General features: G+C 41.7%; 1 protein-coding gene and 1 non-coding gene across 2 annotated transcripts; one reads left to right on the forward strand and one right to left on the reverse strand.

Moving 5' to 3' along the window:
- Positions 1-342: 342 nt before the first annotated feature.
- Positions 343-11,493, reverse strand: lrrc74b (leucine rich repeat containing 74B). The gene is made up of 10 exons (XM_063018131.1): positions 11,266-11,493; positions 8,844-9,021; positions 7,569-7,711; positions 6,775-6,907; positions 6,364-6,570; positions 5,217-5,326; positions 3,415-3,530; positions 1,995-2,073; positions 1,766-1,861; positions 343-542 (listed from the first exon to the last, which is right to left on the reverse strand). Exons 1-10 carry the CDS (start codon positions 11,386-11,388, stop codon positions 417-419), a joined length of 1,311 nt encoding a protein of 436 aa, XP_062874201.1. The 5' UTR covers positions 11,389-11,493; the 3' UTR covers positions 343-416.
- LOC134335781 (U2 spliceosomal RNA) lies at positions 5,442-5,633 on the forward strand. Its single transcript, XR_010015647.1, has one exon. It is a non-coding gene; the product is annotated as a U2 spliceosomal RNA (small nuclear RNA).
- Positions 11,494-20,094: the final 8,601 nt, after the last annotated feature.

The following is a 20,094-nucleotide window of genomic DNA, read 5'->3' on the forward strand; positions in this document are numbered from 1 at the left end:
TAAACCGGTGACAGGATCATGGCCGTCCAAGGCTCATTGATGCACGTGGGGAGCGAAGGCTGGCCCGTGTGGTCCGATCCAACAGACGAGCTACTGTAGCTCAAACTGCTGAAGAAGTTAATGCTGGTTCTGATAGAAAGGTGTCAGAATACACAGAGTCACATCACAGTTACAGGGCTTCTGGCAGCAAAAGGGGGACCAACACAATATTAGGAAGGTGGTCATAATTTTATGCCTGGTTGGTGTATATATGTAATTCTTCATTTCTATTTACATAGTTAGATGCCGTAGATAAAAATAAGCAACAATCCCTTCAGTCCCTACTGTATTTATTACAACAATCTAATGAGAACTAATTATCATTATACCTCCAAATACACGTAATCACACAAATGGTTTAATAATGCTAACAATCATTAACCTGCATGATTAATATCAGTTTTAAGAGTCCTGATTTTGCCTCCATGTTTTACTTGGAAGTTTGGAATTGTTTCTTTGATGGAGTTGAACAAGTCCTCAAACTCCTGATCCACGCTGATTTCCTACAAAAAGCAAAACAAGAAAACACTGGAGCCTGTTACCACGTCACAAAGGTCAGAAACACATAAAATAACAAATAATAATAATAGATTTATAATATCTTTTACATAATAAATATATTTAAGGAATGAATTGGAGATCTGGGTTTCGGGCGATCGGGCGAATACACAGACATGATTGTTTGTTTGAAACAGCCTTGTCAGACTTGTCAGTGCACTCTCAGTGCAGGTCACAAGCCCAGATTAAAATAGGAGGGCTGCATCAGGCAGGAAACCCGGTGTGCCAAATTTATATACTGGAGCAGCCAAATGAATATAAAATGTAAAAAATGAAGCCACTTCTATTCCTTCTTACATAAAACTGCCCTGATTATATCATTTACAGTAGACCCTTGAGTTACGAACCGTTTACCATACGAACTTTTTGTGTTACGAACGATCTTTTTCAACTTCGCGAAACATGTGACGTCACGAACAAGTTGACTCCGACTGTCTCTCTCTCTATATATATACACAGTGAGCGATCATTCGTACAGCGGACAGTGTTTTTTTTCGTGTTTTCTTTATATTTTGTAAAATTCAATATTAAAATGTCCACAAAGAATGTGCAAAGAAAGCTTAGTGCTGAGAAAATGAAAAAAAATCTATAATTACTCCTGCCAGTAGCTGTCACTGTGTATCACACAGCAGGGACAGTGAGTGAGAGAGAAGAAGGAATTTGGCTCAGTAAACTATTCTTCTTTCATGCAATTACACCTACAAAATACAATGCTACTGAAATAAAGAAGGAAATATTAGAGAAATATGAGAGTTATTGTTGTTTCTGGTAGATACATTTAATAAAAAAAGAAGGAAATTTATTATGGTGTATGGTACAGCACACGTACTGTACTGAAATGTGATGTGTGTTTATGTACAGTATTACTGTGTATTGTTGTTTATTATTATTACAGGAATGTTTATTCTATAATTTAAGAATTAAGGGAAAATATACTTTAAAACAAAAAAGACCATTTAAGACATTAGAAAGGTTAGGTAAGGGGGGTTTGGGAGGTCTGGCACGGATTAATTCTATTTCCATTATTTCTTATGGGAAAAATAGGTTTAACTAACAAACATTTTGACTTAAGAACAGCCCTTCGGGACGAATTAAATTTGTAAGTCAAGGGTCTACTCTACATTAAATATACAACCATTAAACAATGGACGAGTGTAAAGGCACATACTGAAAAATCCAGATACTCCATCGCAGACGATTGATTTCCTTGTACGGCCTTGAGCACAGCAAAACATCCAGCAGTCTGAATAGGATTGCGGCTCATCTACACTCCAACGAAAGAAACGGAAGCAAATGTAATTAAAAGTTTGATATGATTTCTTACTTTTAATATTCGGTCTCAGAGCTCAGAGACGCCCCGCTGATCCTGCGGTAGCAGCTGTCTTTATGTGTCTTACCTTCAGGATCCGGATGGTTTTGTTCACTTTGAGACCCACGGCTAAGTGAACTGCACCTTCAGGGGGGATTTGATTGATACTGTAGAATGAGAAAGAAAAACATATAATTACACGTCTCGCTCCTAAAATAAAAGTCTTTGAAAGATGAAAGCTGGAGAAACCTGACGTTCCTGTTCACTGTTTATACTGTAAAGCATATCAGGATTAAGACTCCAGATCAGGTAAGAAAGTTATTTGCACATAGATTTGTGCTAGGAGCGTCAGGAGGCACATTTAGACTGTAATTTAAACCTTCCATTGAGGTTGCCAGTGTTTTTCTGAGTACAGCTCTCAGTTCGCAAGGTTTTTAAGGTCTAATTGCACAAACACACCCAGTACAGGATCCCTCCCTGCTTGGATCCATTTGATTATAAAATATGATATCTTGAAAATTTTTTACCAAACAAATCTGTACAATGTCATATTTACCTAATAACAGAACTGTGCCTCTATGCATGCCACCCTAGGTGGCTGCTAATCCCGCTTATGCCAAGGATCAGCCTGGCTTGTCCTGTACAATTTTTCAACAGAATAATTCTAATACACGTACTCACTTTTTACTTTGTCACTCGCTTATCCAATTAGGGTCGCAGGGGGTACTGGAGCCTATCCCATTTTTTCAATGGGCGCAAGGCACACAGTAACACCCTGGATGTGGCGTCAGTCCATCACAGGGCAGACACACATACACACACACATACACACACATTCACCTATAGGGCAATTCAGTGTCTCCAATTAACCCGACTGCATGTTTTTGGACTGTGGGAAGAAACTGGAGCTTCCGGAGGAAACCCACACAGACACGGGGAGAACATGCAAACTCTGCACAGAAAGGACCCGGAACGCCCCGCCTGGGGATCAAACCCAGGACCTTCTTGCTGTGAGGTGACAGTGCTACCCACCGAACCACCGTGTCGCCCTAATTCTAATACAGATTCTGTTTAATGTATTCATTAAATCATCGGCTTCTGTCTGATTTCTTTCGCCTGCACACCAAGGATTGATTTGAAGGGGCAAAGTAAGGTCTCTACTCAGGAAAAATCTAGCTACTCTGAATGTGTCCCCAAGTAACTTTTATAACCTGACTGAGCAGCAGTTAAAACAGGGATTGAGATCTCATCGTATCATAAATCAAGACTTATATATATATATTTTAGAAATGAAGCACAAGAATCCATCAAATCAAGTCAGGTATGAAATGTGCCTTCAGCAGAGCAAGCGAAGCATGACCTTTGTTCTGAAACAGTCTCAGAAATCAAATCAAGCTCCATTTTCTTTCACTGTTTGATAGATTGTAGTTGTAAAGACCTACTGTGTGCTAAACATGATCACATCTTCAGTTCTAATCAGTTGTTAACAGTAGATGATAAAAGCGTACCTGATATCCAGCTCCTCCATTGTGTTGTTCTCTTTAAGCGCATCACCCAGAGCTGCTGCGCCGTCTTTGCCCAGTCCGTTATAAGATAGATAAACTTTTTGTAAAAATATGTTGGCCTGCAAGCATCAACATCAAACAGGACAGAGGGAGAAGATACATCATATGCAACTTGGTCAATCTATTTTTTTTTTTTGCACTGGGGCCCATGAGCTCCTACGTACGCCACTGATGCCCAAATAGCCAAAAGAGCATTTGTAAGGTCAGGCACTGATAGGACCTTTCCCAGTAGCAAACACAGGGGCCCCTTTATGGCCCTTTACACCCTCAGACTGGGCTTAAGATATTCTACTAAAAATAGATACAAAGTGATCAATTATTTTATTTTATCTGCTCATAATTTGGCAATCAGCACTTAAACAAACACAAATCTAAGCATGTAAATCCTTCATACATGCCTATTCAATTTGGAATCAGAAAGGAAATGCAGTCTCACATGGTCCACAGATGCAGGAGGGTCCAATTTGTCATGGAAAACATTCATTTATTAATGAACCATAAGTGTGTGTTGTGCTGGTATGAGTGCAATAGATGAGCGATCGTCTCTGACTTTACATCTACAAGGTGGACCAACTAGGTAGGAGTGTCTAATAGAGTGGACAGTGAGTGGACACGGTATTTAAAAACTCCAGCAGCGCTGCTGTGTCTGATCCACTCATACCAGCACAACACACACTAACACACCACCACCATGTCAGTGTCACTGCAGTGCTGAGAATGATCCACCACCTAAATAATACCTGCTCTGTAGTGGTCCTATATGAGGGTCCTGACCATTGAAGAACAGGGTGAAAGCAGGTTAAAAAAAACATGCACAGATGGACTACAGTCAGTAATTGTAGAACTACAAAGTGCTTCTATATGGTAAGTGGAGCTGATAAAATGGACAGTGAGTGTAGAAACAAGGAGGTGTTATGGCTGATCAGTGTATTTATACATATACATATAGTTCACTTGTTGTATTTTTAAGGCTGAACTTTTGCTTTCATTTTTGTTTCTTAACTTTTGCAGCTCTTTATGAAAAGACACAGTAAACTAGGCTGGTTTTCTTAGACAAGGGAACGAGTTCAGAGGGCCGAGGTTAAAGAGTCACCGTTCACTACTGTTAGCAAAGCAGATTAAATACAAAAAGGAAAGACGATAGCAGCCAAGATTCAGATATACTGTAGTTCAGCAGTGGTTTTAAAAGGAAGGTCGATACAGAGGGCACTGCAGCGATCAATTTGTGAAATTATGAAAGCATGAAGTGGAGTTTCTACATCGTTTATGCAAAGTAGAGGACAAAGTCTGGACATGTTTTGAAGAGAGAAAAATACAGTCCTGGCAAGCAGGCTGACGTGAAGTTAATTTTTTGCAGACTGCAATCCACCTAAAAAGAATCTGATGTGCACTTGTGTGTTAATGATCCAGTCAGTGGTAGCTCAGCACTATGAGGTACTGGATTATTGATCAGAAGGCTGCTGGTTTGAGCCAAGTTGCCACTGTTTGGCTCCTGGTCGAGGCCCTTAACCCTTTATTGCTTGTACTGTATTCAGTCTAGTGGAGGTAAATTCGGTTCATTTTATGGATGGTTCATTTTATAAAATGAATGCTAATTCCAGATGGAATGTAGGCAGAGACTGAAGCCTATAATCACTTTTTTGCACTGAACCTCAATACCCTTGGTGTTTAATCATGGTTGATGGTTGATAAGCTCCATGGCGGGAGCAGATTCCCATTGAGCATAAAAGAGGTGTCAGGTTTACCCCGAGTCCTTGAGCTAAAGCGACGGCTCCCTTTCCTCGAATGCAGTTCCAGGCCAGATTGAGTGACTTCATTCCTGTGTTCTCAGCCAGAGCTGCACCCAGAAGTTCACCTACAGCACCAGGAGCAGGAAATTATTTACATGCGCATTTAGATTTACAGCATTAAGCAGACGCCGGCCAAGATATGTAATAATTATGAACTATGTGAAATTATGATAAATGTGAATCGCTTCTCGGCCTTTTGGCTAAGATCAAGTGTGGTATCTGTTCTTATCAGTGTAATATCTGATACGTCCTCTACCCCGAGGACCATATATTTAATGGATTTTTAGGCCTGGGAGTCGGAAGAGGGGTTTGCTCCGTCCGTTCCACGCATCGACCAGGTATTGCATTGCCTCCTGGCACAGTGCACAAATTTGGGACAGTGGTAGCCTAGTGGATAAAGCTTTGAGCTATCAACGGGAAGATTGCCGGTTTAGATCCAGGCTCTGCTATGCAGCCACTGTTGGGTCATTGAGCAAGGCCCTTAACCCTGTCTGGTCCAGGGGTGCTGTAGGATGGCTGACCCTGCGCTCCGACCCCAGCTTCCAAACAAGCTGGGATATGCGAAAAAAGAACTTCATTGTACTGTACATCTGTATATGTATATATGACTAATAAAGTATATCTTCTATCTTCTGAACGTAACCAGTCAATGTTAAGCGCTTGCAGTGCAAATCTGACACTGAATGAAGAAATAATTATATATACTGTTTATTTGATGAATAATTATTAGGTCAGGAGCATGTGTTTGACTATAATAGCATGGTAGGTTTCAAATGATAAGGATATCGCCATATGTACGATAGAGGCTGAGGTGCCAGCTGGATGGCTGATCAATGCATGAATCAGAGCTCAGCGGTGGACTAATTTTCCTTGATATGATATACAGATCACAAGACTGTTTTCATTCAGTGTGCTGTAGCCAGAAGGCTTACATCCATAATCCTCCCACCCAACACACTTCAATGGTTACTCGCTAATTATTCAGACCGTTTGCTGCTTATATCTTATGTCAAATTCTCAAAGAACGCTTGCCATGAATCTCATAACACCAAAAATAATGCAGGCCTTTGATTGGTTCTCATCCCGCCTCGTCTTGTCGTACCTGCTGCATCTCCCAGTCGGTTCTGACTCAGATCCAGGTGCTGCAGGTTCTGATTGGTACTCAGCGCCTGAGCCAGATGTTTAGCTGCCCGCTCGTCCAGTTGGTTCCCAGACAGGTTAAGGGAGACGAGGGTCGTGTTCTCCAGCAGCATGCTGGCCAGAGCCTTTACCCCGCTCTCCCCGAGTCCATTCTCAGAGAGGTCTATTTCTAGAACAAGATTAACAGAAGCCACAGTTGTTGGTTTAAGTTTAAAGACTTTATGGACAAATTTGGTCAATTAGCCAAGACATACAAGACACAGTGTTGAGAGTTTCGAACCAGGATCTCAGCGGTGGTGGGCTAGCGTAGATTAAGGTCAAGCAACTAAAGCCACGTTTGAAAGAAAGGTCATGATTAGAGACAGAACGGTACCTGTAATGTAGCAGTTCTCCTTAAGCATGTCAGCCACAGCGACCCCGCCTCCTCCCTCCATCCAATTATCTCGCAGATTTAGCCTCAGAATGGAGGTGTTAGTTACCAAGGGAACTGCCAGGGCTTTGGTACCCTACAGAGTTATATACATGTATACACCGATCAGCTGATTCTACACTCACTGTCCATTTTATCAGCTCCACTTACCATATAAAAGCACTTTGTAGCTCTACAATTACTGACTGCAGTCCATCTGTTTCTCTGCATGCTTTGTTAGCCCCCTCTTCATGCTGTTCTTCAATGGTCAGGACCCCCACAGGACCACCACAGAGCAGGTATTATTTGGTACATTCTCAGTACTGCAGTGACACTGACATGGTGGTGGTGTGTTAGTGTGTGTTGTGCTGGTATTTTTTAAACACCTCACTGTCACTGCTGGACTGAGAATAGTCCACCAACCAAAAATATCCAGCCAACAGCGCCCCATGGGCAGCGTCCTGTGACCACTGATGAAGGTCTAGAAGATGACCAACTCAAACAGCAGCAATAGATGAGCGATGATCCACCACCTAAATAATACCTGCTCTGTGATGGTTCTGTGGGGGTCCTGACCATTGAAGAACAGCATAAAAGAAGCTAACAAAGTATGCAGAGAAACAGATGGACTACAGTCAGTAATTGTAGAACTACAAAGTGCTTCTATATGGTAGGTGGAGCTGATAAAATGGACAGTGAGTGCAATAAGCAATTGATTAAGCCACAGTTTCAGTAGGCCATCATCTCAGAGACGTTACCTGAGGGCCGAGCCCGTGGTGCACCATGCTCAGTTCAGTGCTGTGAACGTTCCTGATGAAGTACGAGGCAGGAACCACGTTGAGAGCTCGACAAGCCTCTCTGTACCGCGCCAGACCTGTTGGGTCATATTGCTCTTTCTCATCTGGAACAGAACCATAAAACAGTCATTTTCTGAGTGGTTATAGAGCATGGTGGTAAAACAGACAGTGAAAAAATGAATAATACTTAATAAATGTATGACATTATATAATGCAAATACTTGTATTATTACTATAATTCAACATAACTTAGTACTGTTGACCACTTTTTGCACACATAGTAAAATATGATGTATTAACAATACAATAAACCAAACTTCCTAGCTGCAATAATGGGCAGTTGTAGCCTAGTGGTTAAGGAACTGGGCTAGTAATCAGAAGGCTGCTGGTTCAAGCCCCACCACTGCCAGATTGCTGCTGTTGGGCCCTTGAGCAAGGCTCTTAACCCTCAATTGCTTAGACAGCTGTCACTGTAAGTCGCTTTGGATAAAGGTTTCTGCTAAATGCCAAAAATGTAAATGTAAATGTAAATAACCAATTGATCTGGTTGGCATCGCGGCAGGTCTGCTTCCATGCTGGACAGGGCACCAATCCAACTCAAGACTACAGTCACCCCCTAAGACATAGCCAGTCACATCTGCATAGATGCCTGGTTGGCCGTGATAGACCGCTGCACCACCCGAGCACCCAGTACTGCTTTTATCCCCCATGAATGAATCAAACTATAGAGGAAAGAAGTTTTTCATGCAAGGAAAACTGCACATGTGCATGGCAGCAGTTCTGGAAATAAAATAAAATAAAATTAAACAGTCCCAGTTGCAAAATAAAAATGTAAATGCACTGTTGTTGTCATTGAAATGCCTAATTATGATAAATGAGAATAATTCCCAGGCCGATCATTAAGCCATGAAGACGTCAGTGCAGTAATACAGCAGATGGTCATCTCTAATCAGCTGAATAACCAGCCAGAGAAAGAAACGACGGGTTAAAGCAGATCTGTGTAGACGTAGGAGAGTGTGTAGGCGTCTCAGTATCTCCTCCACGAGCAGGTGAAAATTTGAGAATCATTCTGAATTCAGAAGTATGACTCACGACTGTTCGGCTGCTTTATTTCCCCGTGGATCAGCGACCGCGCACTTTCGGCCCGTTCGCTTTCTAATACCATCCACCATAATATGAATCACCCACGCTCTCACGCTCGCTTTTTACTTTTAATAAGAGCTGGCGCTACCTAACCTTCAGGCTCCAGCTCTGTGTCATAGTCCTCATCCACAGGGCCACTTTCTCTATCTTCATCACGTCTGTCAAACACATCGGTGCTTCCAACACCCTCGTCCTGCTTCTCATTCTTCTCACCACCGCCTTCAGTGCTCTTCTTTGGTCCCTGCTCTCGAACACCAGGTCTAGTTACTATCTTGGAGAAATACAACATTTTAAAATATATATATTTTGTAGTTTTGGCTACTTTACTGGTCAAAAATTACAGTTATGATCTAAAGTTTCCACACACTTGAAAGGTACATGTACGCTTCATGAGGTACACTATACACTATGCCATAACATTAAAACCATCTCCTTGTTTCTACACTCACTGTGAATTTTATCAGCTCCACTTACCATATAGGAGCAATTACTGACTGTAGTCCATCTGTTTCTCTGCATGCTTTGTTAGCCCCCTTTCACCCTGTTCTTCAATGGTCAGGACCCCCACAGGATCACCACAGAGCAGGTATTATTTTGGTGGTGGATCATTCTCAGCACTGCAGTGACACTGACATGGTGGTGGTGTGTTAGTGTGTGTTGTGCTGGTATGAGTGGATCAGACACAGCAGCGCTGCTGGAGTTTTTAAACACCGTCCACTGTCACTGTCCACTCTATTAGAAACTCCTACCTAGTTGGTCCACCTTGTAGATGTAAAGTCAGAGACGATCGCTCATCTATTGCTGCTGTTTGAGTCGGTCATCTTCTAGACCTTCATCAGGGGTCACAGGACGCTGCCCATGGGGCGCTGTTGGCTGGATATTTTAGGTTGGTGGACTATTCTCAGTCCAGCAGTGACAGTGAGGTGTTTACAAACTCCAGCAGCGCTGCTGTGTCTGATCCACTAATACCAGCACAACACACACTGACACACCACCACCATGTCAGTGTCACTGCAGTGCTGAGAATGATACACCACCCAAATAATACCTGCTCTGTAGTGGTCCTGTGAGGGTCCTGACCATAGAAGAACAGCATGAAGAGGGGGCTAACAAAGCATGTAGAGAAACAGATGGACTACAGTCAGTAATTGTAGAACTACAAAGTGTTTCTATATGGTAAGTGGAGCTGATAAAATAGACAGTGAGTGTAGAAACAAGGAGGTGGTTTTAATGTTATGGCTGATCGGTGTATATAATAGGTGCAGGTGTAGTTTAGTGGTTAAGGTACTGAACTAGTAATCAGAAGGTCCCTGGTTCAAGCTTCACTGCTGCCACTGCTGCCAGATAATGTTTGGGTGGAGAACAGATTTTTACAGCCAACTTCCTAGTCACTGGACAGCACGTGCTTACTCTGAATTGCCACTTTTATAACATTACCAGAAATTGAACCATTTTAAAGAACAGCACAAAGTGCCACCATGTTCGGGACATATTTTACTGCCCCCCTGTAGCTGGCAGCATCCAATCTGAAACAATTATTCCTGCCTTTCAACCTGCCTTATTCAAAAATAAACCCCACCAACCTAAAAGCACTTATTAAACCTGATCCAGAACCTCAAACACCTTGAAGATGGTTTGTTTGTTTGTTTGTTTATTAGGATTTTAACGTCATGTTTTACATTTTGGTTACATTCATGACAGGAACGTTAGTTACTCATTACACAAGATTTATCAGTTCACAAGTTTAATATCAAACACAGTTGTGCACAATTTTGTATCTCCAATTCACCTCACTTGCACGTCTTTGGAGTGTGGGAGGAAACCGGAGCACCCGGAGTAAACTCACGCAGACACGGGGAGAACATGCAAACTCCACACAGAAACGACCCAGACCGCCCCACCTGGGAATCAAAGCCAGGATCTTCTTGCTGTGAGGTGACAGTACTACCCACTTACCCACTTAGCCACCCGAAGATGGATTGACTCTTTTTCTTCTGTAAATTTGCACCCATGGGGTGAAATTAATTTCACCTGGCAACCTGAACAGTTCTCTTTAGTCCATAGAGGAGACAACATGTCTGTACATTGCCTCTGATAATAGCATCTGTTAAATTCCAAACATGTATCCAAACCCCAAGAAGCAAACATTAGTTATAGCTAAAAATAATACATACATTTAATTTTATTTGCCAAAGGGGTGGCACAGTGGCTCAGTGGGTAACACTATCGCCTCACTTTCTGTGTGAAGTTTGCATGTTCTCCTTGTGTCTGTATGGGTTTCCTCCCACAGTTCAAAGACATGCAAGTGAGGTGAATTGAAGATACAAAATTGTCCATGACTGTGTTTGATGTTAAACTTGTGAACTGATGAATCTTTTGTAACCAGTAACCTGTCCTGTCATGAATGTAACTAAAGTGTGTAAAACATGACGTTAAAATCCTAATAAATAAATAAATATTTGCCAAATCCATTCTGTCAAGGCCCAGCAGTGGCACATCTAGATGTTTCACTCACCTGGCTGTCCACACTTCCTCGGCTGTAGATATTTCTAGGTCTGCTGGGTGGTCTGGACCTGATTCCTCCCAACGGCTCTTCAACTTCTTCATCACCATCATCCTCAAGCACAGATGGCAACATCTCCCAGCTTCCTTTCACTCACCTTCTCACTATATGTTTATGTTCAAGCTGTAAACCACCAGTAATGTTTCATTTACAGAATACTTGCAGGTCCTTATTTTCAAACAGGCATCCAGGATCACATTTCTAAGTTTGCTTTCTGGTGGTAAAGCTGTGGGACAATAAATCAGGACCTGTGCCCTATGTTGGCCTTTACCAGACTGGCAGACGCTCTATCCAACTGCACGGCTTCAGCCGTAAACTTCAGGCAAGACGGCCCAATCAGCAGGGGGTCTGAGCAGAGGGGACGGGCACATGTTCAGCTGGCTCACTGTGTTGACTGGTTGCTATGGTGCTGTTCTTTACCCGCTCTATAAGTCTGCTTGTTTGGGAGTGAAAAACAATCGTACGTTACCCAGAGTGCCCTGGTCCTGCAACAATAGTGTCTACAAAATTACTGCACTGTAATAAGCATATAAATATGGGATCTGTTTAATATATCTAGTTTGTTAGCTGAGCAACTTGATTGTATTTGGTAAACGTGAACCAATTTTGAATTTAACTTCTGCAACACACTCAACAAAAGTTGGGACAGAAGCAAAATCAGAGTGAATAAAAGGTTATATAACATTTAAAGTTTTAAAGCATTTCACAGTAAGCAGGTAAATTGGTAACGTGAGGGTATCATGACTGTAAATCAGAACATTTCTCAACACAAGTTTAACCTCTTACTGTACATGATATTGTGGAAAGATTAAAGGAATCTGGAGAAATCTTAGTCCATGTAGGGCAAGGCCAAAAATCACTGTTTTCATGTGACTGACCTTTGAGCATTAGGAAGCTGTCATGCTACTCCAATAAATATGGCACAGGAGAATTATTATTATTATTATTTTAATGTACTGTATTTTCTCCCTATTTTTCCCCTGATTTAGGACACTCAATTTTGTCCTCTGCTGCTGAGGGATACCCGATTGCATCCGAGGAAAGGACTTCGCTGCACACGCCTTTCCGATACAGCCCTGTACAGCCCTCCTCTTCTCGCCCATGCACTCAAAACACGGACGAGTATTTTCGTCTTTGAGACCACATCTGGATTTACAGTCAACTGTTAAGTTGTCTGTGATGTGTATTGTAGCAATGTCTATCATTCAATTTATGAGTGTAAAATTTAATGACTGCTGTGAAATGTGGCTCTTTTCTTTAAAAAGCGACTTACAGTACACAGTGACAGTATACAGTCTGAGCAATTGAGGGTTAAGGGCCTTGCTCAAGGGCCCAACAGGGCCCTAATTATTAGACTAGTCAGGCTGGTTCTAGTGGATCAGGCTTGTCTCATTTGATAATTGTATGGGATTTTGTAGTCTATTTTTAGCAGGTAAGGATGATTAGACTTATCGGGTCAGTTCTGCCCACCAACGCTAGGAGGCCGGCTGCAAAACCAGCTACACCAGTACCAGATATTCCAGGCTTTAAAAGCAACTTAACCAGTTCAAACCAACAACTAAGATTAGTGAAACATCCTGAGCTGGGTTAGGCTCTTTTTAAAGGCAGGGATCTTTTGTGTCTTTATTTTAATTAGATCCTATATAAAGCTTAGACCTGCTGATCTGTATGTTTATCTGCCACTGAGAAAAGACATATATTATCATATATTTTACATTCAATATCTTTTTTAAATATATATATAATTTCTTTATGCCTTTTCTCCCTTTTTAGCGCGTCCAACTGCCCGATTGCGTCATGCTTCCTCTCCACCCATGCCAATCCCCGCTCTGATTGAGGAGAACAAAGCAAACCCACGCCCCCTCCAACACGTGGGCAGCATGCCATATGCATCTTATCACCTACACTTTGATGAGTGCAGTGCAGCCTAGCTGCGTGTACGGAGGGACACACCCTAAGAGCACTCTTTTCTCATCTCTGTGCAGGTGCCATTAATCAGCCAGCAGAGGTCATAATTGCACCAGTCATGAGAGAGAGACCCTATCCGGCTTAGTCACACCCATATGAACAACAGGCCAATCGTTGTTCATGTGGCCGCTCAGCCTCAGCCAGCAAGGCAGAGCTCTGATTCGATATGATGTATTCGAGATCCCAGCTCTGGTTCCAGCGTGTTTTTACCGCTGCGCCACCTGAGCGGCCTGCATTCAATATCTTAAGTTGTCAAATGAAATGTTGTAACTACGAGAGGCTGCCTACATCATTATGGATCCCCAACCATTTCCAAAAGTGAGTTAAGAACAGACATCATGGGTAAAAAAAGGTACATTTTTATTTGTCCAAACAGTTAATCAGATTGATCATAATACACTATGGATCTGGGTTATGGATCCTCACATATTGGTTTTTGATACAGAATGGCAGCCTTCCCCTAAATTCCAGCTTAGTAAATTTTGATGTAGAGTTTTAGAGCTGCCAGACTAATCAGGGTTTGTTTTCGGTACATTAAACAATTAACCTGTGAAATGGCACTTATACACCAACCAGGCATAACATTATGACCACTGACAGGTGAGGTGAATAACACTGATTATCTCTTCATAACGGCACCTGTTAGTGGGTGGGATATATTAGGCAGCAGGTGAACATTTTATCCCCAAAGTTGATGTTAGAAGCAGGAAAAATGAACAAGCGTGAGGATTTGAGCGAGTTTGACGGGGGCCAAATTGTGATGACTAGACGACTGGGTCAGAGCATCTCCAAAACTGTAGCTCTTGTGGGGTGTTCCTGGTCTGCAGTGGTCAGTATCTATCAAAAGTGGTCCAAGGAAGGAAAAGTGGTAAACTGGCGACAGGGTCATGGGCCAAGGTTGACTGATGCAAGTGGGGAGCGAAGGCTGGAGAAGTTAATGCTGGTTCTGATAGAAAGGTGTCAGAATACACAGTGCATCTCAGTTTGTTGTGTTTGGGGCTGTATAGCTGCGGACCAGTCAGTTAGGAAGGTGGTCATAATGTTATGTCTGATCATGTGTATGTGTAAATTAGATTCCACTTGCATTTACTGTTTCTCTTTGTCGTTTGCTGCAATTATTAATATGACTATAAAAATCGATTACACTTTCAAATCAGACCATTTATTTTTACCAGTAAAACATGAAAGAGTACAAACCATGACATATAAATGTTCTTTTATTACTAATTAAATGCAAAGTATTCTGGAATATGCAATAAACTGTATGCATTAAATGGCAAACGTCTCAAGGTTCAGGTGTTGCGCGGTTGCAGGTTCACAGCAGTGACTGAATTTCCTTTTTTTTCCCATGTAGCAGCAGCGAAAAACTAAGAAATCGTCTCTCGAGCATTTTACTGCCACGACAGTGAAGTAAACACAGTGTTGAAAAAGAGGAACAGCTTTATAAACAGGACACAGTGACGTCATGCATTTGCTTCAGAATCCTCCGAAGAAACAGAAAGTACTGACCAGACGTGAGAACTATTTCCTCACAGAACAAGCAACATTACAAACCCCCGAGGAAACCAAGAAATAATACAGTAATAATACAGTAATAGTACAGTAATTAAAATACATTCATAAAAATTCCCACACCAGTTAATCACATTGAATTAAAACTTGTATATATGTATATATTTTTTGCTGCACTTTTTATATCACAAAGTGTCTAAAGTGTCATTAAGAACTCACAAGAAAGAACTGAGTTAAATTATACGCTTGACATCTAAATGGAATTGGTTGTAAGGAAGAAAATAAGAATTAAAGGATGAAGATTCGTTTTAGAAAATAATAAAATGGATTTATATAGATTTTGTACTTTAGGGAAAATATTTCATATATTTTTTCTTAAAAAGTTAATGTGGTGAGTGTGTGGTGGCCGAGCTGTGTGTTATTATTCTAATTTCCCCAGAGAAACACTGACCATGATAAAACTTTACACAAACAGCCCCTCCCAGACTCCACAAGCTTATTATGTTTTGAGGATGTACACCAATCAGCCATAACATTAAAACCACCTCCTTGTTTCTACACTCACTGCCCATATAGAAGCACTTTGTAGTTCTACAATTACTGACTGTAGTCCATCTGTTTCTCTACATACTTTTTTGCCTGCTTTCACCCTGTTCTTCAATGGTCAGGACCCCCACAGGACCACCACAGAGCAGGTATTATTTAGGTGGTGGATCATTCTCAGCACTGCAGTGACACTGACATGGTGGTGGTGTGTTAGTGTGTGTTGTGCTGGTATGAGTGGATCAGACACAGCAGCACTGCTGGAGTTTTTAAATACCGTGTCCACTCACTGTCCACTCTATTAGACACTCCTAAGTAGTTAGTTCACCTTGCAGATGTAAAGTCATCTTGGTCATGTTGGTCATCTACTAGACCTTCATCAGTGGTCACAGGACGCTGCCCATGGGGTGCTGTTGGCTGGATATTTTAGGTTGGTGGACAATTCTCAGTCCAGCAGTGACAGTGAGGTGTTTAAAAACTCCAGCAGCGCTGCTGTGTCTGATACACTCATACCAGCACAACACACACTAACACACCACCACCATGTCAGTGTCACTGCAGTGCTGAGAATGACCCACCACCTAAATAATACCTGCTCTGTGGTGGTCCTGTGGAGGTCCTGATCAAAGGTCTAAAATTACGTTTGGTCTCACAAATACAGAAGGTGCACGACATTACATGATCTAACAATTGGGGGGACACAAATCAGTGCACCCTTGGTCCCTTAGTGCCAGTTCCAAGCCCAAATACAAGTCCAGTTACATTATTTGGACCACTTCTTACTTTTGACGGCGGCAGCACGTAGCTCATGAAGGAAGCTGGCTTGATGGGTTTATTAGGTGTGCGATAGGCTGTCTGGTCACATATCCCACATTTTTGTCATGGGTAAAATTGTCTTCCCTGGGGCAGATGGGATCTTCCAGCAAGACAATGCGACATGTCACACAGCTATAAATCTCCGACATTGGTTGGAAGAGCATGACCAAGACTTTCAAGTACTACCCTGACCCCGTATAATTGAGCATCTGTGGGACTACCTTAAAGTCAGGTTTGTTCTATGGATCCTCCTCCACGCCCCCTGTGGGATGCACTGAAGTCAGACCTTATTGAGACACTCCCAGTCCGTCTAGCTTCTGTCCGTGCTGCACACGTCAGTTACTCTGGAAATTAGCTGGTGCTCATAATAATGTGACTCGACTGTGTTAATAGGAGGGTTGCGTCAGGAGGGGCGTCCATCTCTTAATGCAAGCACCACATCTGTTAAAAAAAACAGGCACTGCAGACCACCTAGATCAGGGGTGGGCAAACTTTCTGGCGCAAGGGCCACACTGGGTTTTAAAAACTGACAGAAGGGCCGAGTGGGTGAGGGATATAAATGAAATGCCAGACTCATCCCATTATGTGCACGTTTACAAATGTGTGAATGTGATTTTTTTATGTATTTTTTATTATTATTTTTATCTTTGTTTCTACTTGGTGTATCGTCGTCTAAACAAAACCAATTCAGCGTTTAAAGCAGCACTTTCGACATAAGTTAATGGTTTATGTGTGACTTTTTAAACAAGCTAAGTGATTAGATCACGAGACAGGCGACTCCAGAGGGGTAGTAGGGCTCAGTGTGATGGAAAATGTGACGAATAAATATCTGTGTGTAGACCAGATAGACTCTGTTTTAGCAGAGGTCGCTAGTGTTTGGCGTGCATCATCTGGTGGAATCAATTAAAACACAGGGTATTGCAAGAAAAAAGTGAAATACTCAGCGGGTCGGATTAAACAGCCTAAAGTATGTGGTCTGTGGGCCGTAGTTTGCCCACCACTGACCTAGATAATACCATCACTGCAGTGAAAGATGGTGGTGGTAGCATCATCCCACAGGGGTGCTTTTCAGCGGCAAGGACACAGAGACAGATGGGAGGAAGGTAAAAGTATGTAACATACTAACAGTACTCAGATGGGGTGTCAGGTTACCTTTCAACTCAACACTGACCTGAAACATACAGCCGAAAAATAAACACTGGATGGGTTTCAGGGCAAGTATTTGAAAGTCCTTAAGTCATATTTAATAGTAAAAATCACCCAGCCACCCAGAAACACTATTATATATTACTTATTCTTATTCACGTCTAAAGGCAGTTTAGAGCGACCAATTCATGTTCATCTGAGGTAGGAATAAACCAGACTACAATACTTTGTCCACCCCTTGTTCTATAATAATGATACACAGTACAGATGAACACAGCCCTCTTTGTCTTTCAGGTTAAAAGGGGAATGTATATTATTTTAAAAAATTTATATTATTAGCTAAAGCTGCCACTATTTCATTTAGAAATCACAGATCATGCATTAAAATCAGCATTCATAAACACTGAAGCTGCTCTACCTGTGATGCCATTTATAGCACGATGTGCACAGAAACGGTTTTGCACACTAAACTTAAAGCTAAACCATTAATCACCAACACTTAACAGCTAAATGCGTGTTTACACATGTTGATATCAGAATTACAGCTGACATGGGTCTCGCTCATGCGTTCACGAATGGGCCGTCGGAGGTTTAAGTGTCTGACGCGTACGACTTCTTGAAAGGAAAGAAACCATACATGAGATAAAAAGTGCATTCAGAAATCTGCAGCAGATCAAATAAAAGGTGCTAAAACAGCAGAAACCAGCAAACAGCAAAAAACACTAAGTGGAAAAAAATAAATCAATCGAAAGGACGAACTTGGCACAGTTTTCTTAAGTCGCCGTTGTTTTTGGGTCTCGTCCGCCCTCCTGACTCGAAATCACCAGGAAATCCAGAAAGAAACGAAGCTTCACGAACAAAACACTCTGCCATGAGGAGAGAAAACAGGAAAAGAGATGTTAAAAACAACGATTCTCATCTTTCTCTACAAGCACTTTGAAGTGACTCCTCTCACAGGAAGTGCAGCCGCGTTCGCTAAACAGGCGAGTTAATTGGCGCATCGAGCGAGCCGCTCTCTGTTGAACACGCTCTCTTATCTACGCGAGTACAAGTGCTACAGGAGACGCTAACTCGACGCTAATCCTGTTACTTTACGCAACCGTTCCTCATCGCCGTTTCTATAGTTACTGCTGCCACTCGGGCATGCAGAGAGCCGGGCATGCAGAGCCGAGCGCGATCTGTGGTAATGCGGAGAGAGCGCGGAACATTTCTACTGGAAACTTACACGCCTGCCAGATTCGGCCCAAGGCAACATAGAGAAAGAGCATCCAGTGGCACGATAAAAGTGTATTATTGACTTTTATTTCCCAAATCTGGAGTTAAAAATATGATAATTGTGTTTTATATGGGCATGGATGGCGGCTTAGTGAACTTAAAGACGATCCAATTACCATTTAACCTTTTTTTGTTAATTATATCCCAGATCAGGGAGGGGGTTACCTTTGTGTCCCAGCTTTTCCCAAGTACAAATATATTTGTACTTATTTTCTCGTGTCCGATTTCCCTGATGGCATCTTCCACTGATTCAACCCTCCATCACTGACTGAGGAAGTGAACAGGCTGTTGTACTTCAAGAACATTTATAGGAAGATCATGCTACAAGATCAAACCCATGCTGACATGCTGCACCTATTTTACCAGCTTATAAACTACTATTAACTATATTGTTATTATGCAGAAGTCGCTCAAAGACTTTATAGAATAAGCAAAGTTTGCTGCCACTTTAGTTAAAGCTAGGTTTTTATATTGTGAAGTTTATACCAGAGGACGAGTTTCTGATATGGTGTAGCGTGTAGGACCAGTGACCCAGTTGTGTCTGTATGAACTAACAGGAAAAATAACAAAGTTATTCACCACTTTGATTCTTGGAAATTCAGCTCCTCTCTAGCATGACACACACAGTTTTTGCTCATAAATGGTTTTAGTGAAATAATAAAAAATATTTTTTAAAGCTTTGAAACAACACAGCCTTTTCTGCTTCCATTAAAACGCTTAGTTGTGACTGTCCATCTTTTTTTTTGTTTTAAAAGCTTTTATTAGTCATATCCAATAATTTTCGGAATTTTACAAAAATGTTCTTAAACTTTACCAGGAATAAAATGGAACTAAAGAATTACAAGTAATATAAATAACAATACCCAAGGATGATTGATTTTGAACAAAATGAGGATGTATAAATGAACGAGGGTGGCAAAAACGCCTGCATTAGATTTCTTTCTGTGTGGCATTTGCATGTTCTCCCTGTTTCTGTGTGGGTTTCCTCTGGGTGCACATGTGAGGTGCAAGTGATAAAACTGGGTGCAAATTATGTAAAACAGGTGCTAAAAACGTCTTTATTTTTATTCAGGCTTTACATTCAGATGTTTTAATGCACATGTTCAGAATAAGCATAAATGCAGAAGACTGATAATTGACTGTTATTGTCTTGGGTGACACACTGTTGAACATACTCGGTTATTGTAAAAATAATTTTATTTAATAAAATTGTATTTATTTAATTTTATAATAGTAATAATTGTATTTTATTACAACATTTAATTTTATTCAGTAATAAAAAAAATACTAGATTTGTTTTGGTGTTGGGCGGCATGGTGGCTCGTTGGGTAGCACTGTCACCTCACAGCAAGAAGGTCCTGGGTTCGATCCCCAGGCGGGGGGGTCCGGGTCCTTTCTGTGTGGAGTTTGCATGTTCTCCCTGTGTCTGCGTGGGTTTCCTCCATGAGCTCCGGTTTCCTCCCACAGTCCAAAAACATGCAGCCAGGTTAATTGGAGACACTGAATTGCCCTATAGGAGAA

The sequence above is a fragment of the Trichomycterus rosablanca genome, chromosome 21, assembly GCF_030014385.1.
Source record: "Trichomycterus rosablanca isolate fTriRos1 chromosome 21, fTriRos1.hap1, whole genome shotgun sequence".
In the NCBI taxonomy this organism is placed as follows: domain Eukaryota; kingdom Metazoa; phylum Chordata; class Actinopteri; order Siluriformes; family Trichomycteridae; genus Trichomycterus; species Trichomycterus rosablanca.